Raw genomic sequence first — 8,955 nt, forward strand, 5'->3', positions numbered from 1 at the left:
AATTGGTGGCTGACTAAATACTTTTTTGCCCCACTGTATACTGTATGGCCAAAAGTTTGTGGACACAGGTTTATTCCTCCTATACCATTATAATAAGCTCTTCTCTTCTCTTCTCTTCTCTTCTCTTCTCTTCTCTTCTCTTCTCTTCCCTTCTCTTCTCTTCTGGAAGGGCTTTCCACTAGATTTTGGGGCGTGGCTGTGGGAATTTGTGTTCATTCAGTTTCAAGAGCATTAGTGAGATCAGACACTGATGTTGGGATGTTGAAGAGGTTCCAGTTCATCCCAAAGGGGTTTAGTGGGGTTGAGTTCAGTTAGGGCTCTTGAGTTCTTTCACTCCAACCTTAATACACCATGTCTTCCTCGAGCTCACTTTGTGTACAGGGGCATCGTTATGCTGAAACAGGTTTGGGTCTCATAGTTCCAGTGAAGGGAAATGGTAATTCTACAGGATACAAAGACGTTCTAAACAATTGTGGTGCTTTCAACTTTGTGGCAACAGTTTGTAGAGGAAACATATACTGTATCAGTGTGATGGTTAGGTGTCCGCATACTTTTGGCCATATAGTGTATAAGTCTTTAAAGTCAGTATACAGTACATTTTCTTCCACAAAAAGAGTATGTAAACTTAATTTCTGCTGATATTTAATAAAATTCTGGTAACATGCTCAATGAATCTGCACATTATTCCTTATAAATTGTCCAACAAAGTGCTTTTATTATCATTATTCCTCATATACAATAGCAGTAATAACAAATAACAAAAGCCATGATGGTTAACACAAAGCAATAATACTGCAACAATGATGTAGGAAAACTTTTTCATGTCACTACATTTTATAAAGTAAAGCAGAAGATACCACATGTCACACTGAAATCTAAAAAATATACATCTTTGTCCAGCTCAGAGCTTTGCTTTATTACCAATCTGATAAATGTTGATGGAGGCCTACATTTTGTTTCTAGACCATCCCTAGACAAGAGTTTCAAGCTCTTCTGAAAGTCTGGATTTCTGAAAAATCATTACAATTCATGACTTTTAATATACATATAATACACTGCCTTTGTACAAACACATCACTCTACATTTACATTCTTCTGTCTACATTACACACAATGTAGATTGTGTTAGCTCCAGTGTTGTGCAGGTAGATAAAGTGTAGAAAGCTTTTTGGGATTCAATCAGCTTTTCTGCATCCTACTACACTCTGTTCTTCTTGTGTAAATTGCTACAGTTGAGCAAATAGGATTGGGATCCCGCAAAACCCAACAAAAATGTCCAAAGCACTGCATGATTTTACACATTCGCCATGAATATCACATCACTACCTATCTCACCTGTGATCATGATCCTCGGGACTGGCTCCAGGATTAGGTCCCAGTAAACCTCTCCCAGGAAGTTCTTTTTTGTACCTTTATTGGGGGGGGGGGGGGGGGGGGGGGTAATTATGTTGGGTCCAAATACCAAATTTCTGTGGTATAACAGGAATAAAACTTGGTTGGTCAGCACTAGTGTTGCCAATTTAGAGATGCTGTGACTAGATTTGGTGACTTTAGAACCCTTTAGCAGCTTTATTTTGAAACTAGCCTCATGATAAATCTATTCACTTTTTGAGCAGATAATAGTGACTGTCTTGCATTTCTCCAGCTCCCATCACAGCTCACCATTATTGTGTTAAGCCTGAGTGAGCTGTGCTTGCATGAGGCTATGTTCTCAACAGCCAATCACTGATTGTTCGACCACTGTTCCCATCAACCTCTCAACAAATTCTAGTGATGTTTGAGCTGGCTGTAGCTACTCTTAGCTTTATTTCAGTGGGTGTTGGATGAAAACACAGTCCTGTGCACAACTCTAGGTCTCGTTCACGTTTGTTTATAGAAGAGCTGGAAGAGAAAAAGAGAGAGGAGGGACAAGGCCATGACCTGTGCACGAGGCCAGTTTACTCTCGCATCACCTGGAAAGAGACACAACTTGATTAGTTATATGAAGTTTATATACTGGTACACACACACACACACACACACACACACAGCAGTAAAGCATTCCAGCCAATTGTATTAACATTACTCCGAGTTTTAAACCTTGGTGGGATTGGTTAAACTTTTTGAAGGAGTATTTGGGATTGGTCAGAACTCCTTAGTGATTGGGCGAGAATAGGATAAAGGCAAAAAATTAAAACTGTTTTGTAGCTAATGAAACATACAAGTTTGATATTGACTCACTTATGGGAACTGATGGTTCAAGATGGTTTGTCTTTTCATTTCTTTCTTGAATGGATGCAGATGTTCCTGCAAGAGGAAAAACACACCCTTATTAACTTAAATTTTTAACTATATAATACATTCTACAGCATTTGATGTCACATATAGATTTTGAATAATCGCAAGTGAATATGTTGACAACCAGTGGCAAAGGAAATACACTACTGTATGGCTCAGGATAGAGCCTTGGTAAGCAGTGCAGTGATAAAATCTTGTCCATAAAGTACCCATGGAATCAAAATGGTTATCTGTTCCTTGCTGGACCTTAACTATAGTCTTAGGTAAGATACTATATCTGGAAAAAAATATATAAATAGTCTGTAATTTCCAGGAAAATGATCAAAAATAGAACAAATCTTCATGATCATCCAATTAAATGCTCTTTAGAATGTATAAATCCCATCACTGGAGGCATATCTTGATCTACGGTAGTTGGCAGTAGACATGGCTGTTGTAGTGGGACAACATCTGTTGCAGCAAACAAAATGAATCCTTCAACAACAACAAAAAAGTCTGTGCCAACTTACCACTGCAATTGCAGTGCTTTCACAGCTGGGCACACTACATGCTCCCCCAATCCCTAAGGAGTATCCCTTCATGGACATATTTAGGTGTGGCGGAGTGCCTATGGAGAGAGTAGGTTTGGACAGACCTTCTCAAAGGGAATATGATCTCTTTCAGTAAGAGATTGGACAAAGCAGCCACAACCTCCTGGTCTTCATCACCAAACTCCAGCAAGGACACCACTGGTCCTCCTCATGACTCTGATGTTGCTCTGCTCTGATCAGTGACCCCACCAAGGATATCATCCTGCCATCAACTCCACATGGAACATTGCCATCACTCTTCTCATATCTTCTCCTGATTTGTTGTTGCCCATCTGCCTTCCTTGCATCATTGTAGCACCTTCTGGGCAACTTCCTCTTTCTGTCACAGGTCCTGTCTTGGGTCCTGTCATGAATTACACCTTTCAGCACACCTCATGGTTCAAAATGTAGTGAACACAGCTTATCTTTAATGGATACTTTTATTATTGGTTTGGGTTTGTTTCCCCCTCACTTTCTTGGTTGGTAGATTCTTGTATTAGATTTCCCCACCCCTTGGTTATGTTTGTAAACAGTGGTGCTATAACAGTGCTGTCTTTTCAGCCCTGTTCCTACGGGGGAGTGGGGCACTGTACTTTCAGCACCACTGTGGCAACGTGGTGAGGAGCGCATGTGAGATTGAGCACAAGGCCCCATGGTCCACCGTTATTACAATATGTATAAATACAGGATATGTCATGTGTGTTGCCAGGAATGTTGGGTGTGTGGGTGTTGTGCAAAGAAATTTAAGACCTGTATTTATATATGTATGTACAGTATAAATATTCCTGGGTGATTTCCTGGTTCAGAGTCCAAATGGCCTACTGCAATAAGCCCCTCTTCATTTTATCTGAGTTGGCCTTCAGGGAGCTGAAACACTTCCCTGACCACAACAGAGAGAAGAGTCTATTGTTTGGCTGGCTGAGATCCTTGACTATCTTCCAGACCTTGGAGAGCCCACCTATCCTGCTTGGTGCTGTTCCCAAACCAGGCTAAGATGCTTCCTGTCAGGATGCTCTCAATGACAAGTGCAACTTAGCTTAAGCATCTAAGGTTGTAAAGATGCTGATGGGCCTTCTTGCTTCATGTTACTTAATTCATATTTTGAGTTTCTCATCATCCTAGTTACTTCCTCCATTTAACCTTCAATTCGAATTCTGTATTATTTTTACATTTTTCATTAAGTCTTGCATTTGTGTTTAAACCACTGAAGTTTTTTGAGCCTTGTCCATGGTAAGAAAATAATTTCCTTCTTGTTATCATGGGTAAACTCATTCAGATTTAAAAATCCTGTGCACATGTGTGGATAAATTATGGACATCTAAATTTGTGAAAAGATATCCTGAAGATGTGCTGAAACAGAAATGCAAAGAGCCCAGTGTTTTAGCCCTCTTGTGCTAATCTAATACCTATGAAGAGCTTGAATTGTCTGTGTTGGGCCAAATACAACTAGGATTATAAAACACCATAAACAGTTTTTGTTATACAGCAAGTTTAATAACTTTCCATATATTTCCTTGGCATTTTCTGGTGTCAGTGTGTATTCTATTGAGACGAACCCACTTACCATCTACTGAAAGTACAACACTGCTGATAAGATCCCATTTTTCGCGGACGGCAGACCTTTTTGTGCGTCTCACTACCTGGTAGCTCTTGTACACACCGTTATCAGTAAGTGTCAGGTTGTGCAGCACCAAGGAACAGTCCCCCTTCAGCAGCTGTTCCTCAGGGATGTCCACACGACCCTCATATCCCTCACCCTGAAATGACTCCTTGCCGCTCCGCTCAAACACATCCTTATCGGTGCTCCACCTAACATATGGAGTTTCACGTCGCACTTTCAGTGTGCATGGCAGGACAACTGTGGATCTCACTTTGCCAGACACAGGGATCTTAGGTTCTGCAGACAGAAGGCCTGAGATGGGAAAAATAACTCTGGATTAATTTGAACACCTTTTCAGTCATGTTCTTATGTTAAGAAAGTTATTTCAAATGAGCTGGTTACATACCCACACAGATGGTGAGCCACACAGTGCACATGAGAATAAAGGATGTCATGATGCTCTGATTGTCTCTGGAAGAGTGTGTGCAGGCTTCCTACAACAAGCAAATGCAGGCTTTAATACAGAAAAATATCTACAGGTAATATAGTGAATCTTCAAATGTATCAATAAATTCTCATTGAAATATATGATTTAACTAGAACAACACTTAGTAGAGTGCATACCTCCACCAAGCTACATATTATCAACATTAAAATCAAATCACTTGAACCTGGGATAATACTAAAGCTGTCAATCAATTTTCATCCATTCACTACTTTTTGAGCTACTTTGAAAACAGACAAAAAAATCCTGGATCCATATACATATCTGGATTTACATCAAAATCTAGTCAGTTGTTCCTTGGCCCATGGCTCATCTTTTCTCCAAATTTCATCAAAATCTGTTAATTATTTTTTGAGTTACATTGGGAACAAACAAAACACAACCTCCTCCAACAAAGCTGTTGGGGGTAATTATGTAATAATTCCAGATTAAACAACAAATCCTTGCTTACAGAGCAACACAGCTAAAGCCACAGTGTACGTGAAAATTTCTACAAATTTCGTCAGTGTAAAATGAGTCAAATTACCAAACCCTGAGGTTTCCACGTGACTCAAGAAACCCTTTAGTTTCCATGTACTTTATTTAATGACCAGTTACCACTCAATTCCAGTAGGTGGCGCTCATGTGTCTCTGTTATGAGAATCTTTACCTCAAGTGTACCTTAGTGATATTTATGTTACCAAGACAGAATCCTTGTTGTCATGTATATGTTGAAATACAGTTAAAATATACACTTTTCTGGCAATGAGCCATAACGAACATGTATTCTCTATATGAGAATCTATTCATAACAGATCAATATGATCATCTCGTTAAACTGAGTGTTTCTTGACTTATTGCTAAGTATTTTCAGGAATATTCTGTAGAATACGCAGGCAGAACAAACAGCCCATTTGGACACGCAACAACATTTTTACTCCCACAGTATACCTTACACTCCACAAAATCAGGCCATAAGAACAAGAAGCTGTTTGATATTAGCTCACCATTTGTAATCAGTCATCAAAGTCAAATATCAAAAGCATTTAAATGTCAGTACAGAGTAATTACAGGATCTTCTGGTTATTATAACACCTGAAGAATCAGACACCAGTGTGGTGAGAAACATAAGGGTCAAAATAAAGAATATGAAGTTCTTTAAAAACAGCATTATTGTATAATCATATATGTATTTGTTAAGCAGCCAAATCTTACCATGATGAAAGAAGAACACTTGGTGTGGAAAATATACCAAACTTTTGATATGAGGAAACAGAAAACAGACGTTTCTGTGTTAATCCCCACCCTTCAACTGCTGGCAAATGGCTGGCCCTGCTTCCCATTAAAGATCGCATTTCAGTAATGACTCAGATTTCCTCATTGCTGACTGTTGAGTGTTGAATGTACTGGATGATACGGCAGCACAAACAGCCCTTTATTAGCTGTATTCGACTGGATGTCATGGCTTTACTTGACAGTATTTGAATTGCATTAGATGTCTTCTCAGTAGACAAGTATTAGACTTTCTGCTTGTCAGTAGAAATATGCTATAGGCTTTTGAAAAGGAACGACATTAGTAGTCTATGAGTAAACAACCCCCAAGGTCAGTGGAATTTTCCACTTCAAATGATGCTGCAGTGACGCCACGCTGTCGTTGAATGGTGCTATTCAGTAATATAGTAGTTTTTAAAATAGACTTTAATATAATATAGTCTCAAAAAGAAGGTGAAAGACATACAAAGTCACATAAATGTACATTTTCATTTTCATGTGAAATATTGTCTATTACATATTCTATATTGCATACATTAGATACTTTATTATATACTATATACCCACATCTGCTTCCCTCATCCACCCACTTTGGAAAGTGTTTCATACATAAGTGTATAAATGTTGAGCTTTTTTTCCATAAACTTTATTGTTAAATGATAAACAAAAAAAATAATCTTAATGTGTACAAAATAGTTAGATAATTAAGTATGTATTAATTTGGATTTGTTTAATCTGACCTGTTTGTCTTGTATTTTCTTCCATGTAATACCCAACTTACTATCATTCTTGATTAAAAAAATCTATCAAAAGTCTCAAAAACAATTTTTTTCACTAACATTTTAATTGCAAAAAGATCACAACAACACATGATTTTTTTTTATAATACAAGCAAGTAACAGGGTATCTTTTTAAATGCAAGCCCAATATTAATCTAATTTATTTCTTTATCAAGTAACTCAACAAATCAGATAATCAGATGTGCAGGAAAACATATTAATATACATGTTAACCTGCCATTAAAAGCCAGAAGGAGATCATCATCATCATCATCATCAGACTCAATTACATTTCACTTTCCTGAAATAATCTCGACATTTAGAATATAAAAATTAAAATTAAAAACGTTGATTAAATATTTATATAAATTAGCATGGGGTTTTTTTTGTGTGTTTTTCTTTCTTTTTTAGTGTGTTTAGTTTAAGTTTGCTCACCTATGCGCATCACTATATAATATAAATATATTTAAATGCTATAGACTCCTACCTTGTAGAAGGAAGAATATTGTAGATACATGCAGTGAATTCACAAAGCGTGTCTCTGCACCACTCCTAAACAGAGCTAGGCTACGTGCAGATCTAAGGAAACAGACTGCGGCTGAAACACACCCAACCTCAGCTCGACTGTTTGCAGAGCTGCAGGAACACTTCCTGAAACACTTCTTTCAAAGCCTGCCCCTGTTTCTAACGCTTGATAATAAACTGACTTTACAGTCTCTTCCTTGAAGCAATATGTATGTAGTCACCTATTGTTCAATTTCTCCAATAATAATGCAAACAAAGCAAGGATTGAGCTTTGACACGGTCTCAGAAATACAAGTACTTTTCCTTTTTTTTTCTTTGAAGGAAGTAGTACCATTAGGTATTGAACATGGTTAAATGCTAATACAAACAGTACAGATAAAAAGAGTTTGAAAACCTTTTAAAATGATACCAAGATCAAGTTTATACGTTGAGTAATAACAAAACACTGGTCATTTGAAACTTGCATTAATTAGTATTGTTACCACCACCAACTGTGTTGGAGAAGGTTGTGTTTTTGTCAAGTCAAGTTTATTTGTATAGCGCTTTTAACAACAGACATTGTCACAAAGCAGCTTTATAGAAAATTAAAGACTGTAAACATGACCTAATTTTATTTATCCCTAATCTATTCCTAGTGATCAAGCCTGTGGCGATGGCGATGAGGAAAAACTCCCTCAGACGACATGAGGAAACCTCGAGAGGAATCAGATTCAAAAGGGAACCCATCTTCACCTGGGTGATAACAGATAGCATCTCATCTCATTATCTCTAGCTGCTTTATCCTGTTCTACAGGGTCACAGGCAAGCTGGAGCCTATCCCAACTGACTACAGGTGAAAGGCAGGGTATATCCTGGACAAGTCGCCAGGTCATCACAGGGCTGACACATAGACAACTATTCACACTCACCATTTAACCTAACCTGCATATCTTTGGACTGTGGGGGAAACCAGAGCACCCAGAGGAAACCCACGCGGACAACATGCAAACTCCACACAGAAAGGCCCTCGCTGGCCACGGGGCTTGAACCCGGACCTTCTTGCTGTGAGGTGACAGCGCTAACCACTACACCACCCTGCCGCCCCACAGATAGCGTGATTATGAATAATTTGCTTCTATAACTGTGTCCTATATAGTCACAAAGTACAACTGTGTAACCAGGAAAGTCATTATAGTTTTAACCTGAAGTCTGTTTTGTTGACGTTATCAGCGGTTCATTGATGGAATCTTGAGTGCAAAACTGTTCACAACAACTAGAGTCCTAAACTGCAACTGCAGTTTGTTTGTCCTTTCCCAATGTCACTCAAAAAGTAGTGAACGGATTGGGATGAAATTTGGTGTAAAGATGATATTATAATCTGGCAACATGTAGAGGGAAAAAAGTAAGGGGCCCAAAACTGAACCCTGTGGAACACCACAGGACAGAGGGGAAGAAGCAGAGACAACAAAA

The 8,955-nt window shown here is 38.4% G+C and overlaps 1 protein-coding gene across 3 annotated transcripts; it reads right to left on the reverse strand.

The window, feature by feature from the left end:
* Positions 1-688: 688 nt before the first annotated feature.
* On the reverse strand, positions 689-7,626 carry LOC132882149 (butyrophilin subfamily 2 member A2-like). 3 transcript variants are annotated; one of them, XR_009654114.1, is made up of 6 exons: positions 7,469-7,626; positions 4,853-4,940; positions 4,411-4,758; positions 2,787-3,210; positions 2,221-2,286; positions 689-1,952 (listed from the first exon to the last, which is right to left on the reverse strand). XR_009654114.1 is itself a non-coding variant. In XM_060915421.1 (5 exons), the coding sequence occupies exons 1-5, from the start codon at positions 7,496-7,498 to the stop codon at positions 1,861-1,863; spliced, it is 624 nt and encodes a 207-aa protein (XP_060771404.1). In that variant the 5' UTR covers positions 7,499-7,624; the 3' UTR covers positions 689-1,860. The 3 variants fall into 3 exon arrangements, 2 of the variants coding, with proteins under 2 accessions (XP_060771404.1, XP_060771405.1); XM_060915421.1 differs by lacking the exon at positions 2,787-3,210 and having other exon boundaries at positions 7,469-7,624; XM_060915422.1 differs by lacking the exons at positions 2,787-3,210; positions 7,469-7,626 and adding an exon at positions 6,146-6,645.
* Positions 7,627-8,955: the final 1,329 nt, after the last annotated feature.

The sequence above is a fragment of the Neoarius graeffei genome, chromosome 2 (genome assembly GCF_027579695.1).
Source record: "Neoarius graeffei isolate fNeoGra1 chromosome 2, fNeoGra1.pri, whole genome shotgun sequence".
Lineage (NCBI taxonomy): Eukaryota > Metazoa > Chordata > Actinopteri > Siluriformes > Ariidae > Neoarius > Neoarius graeffei.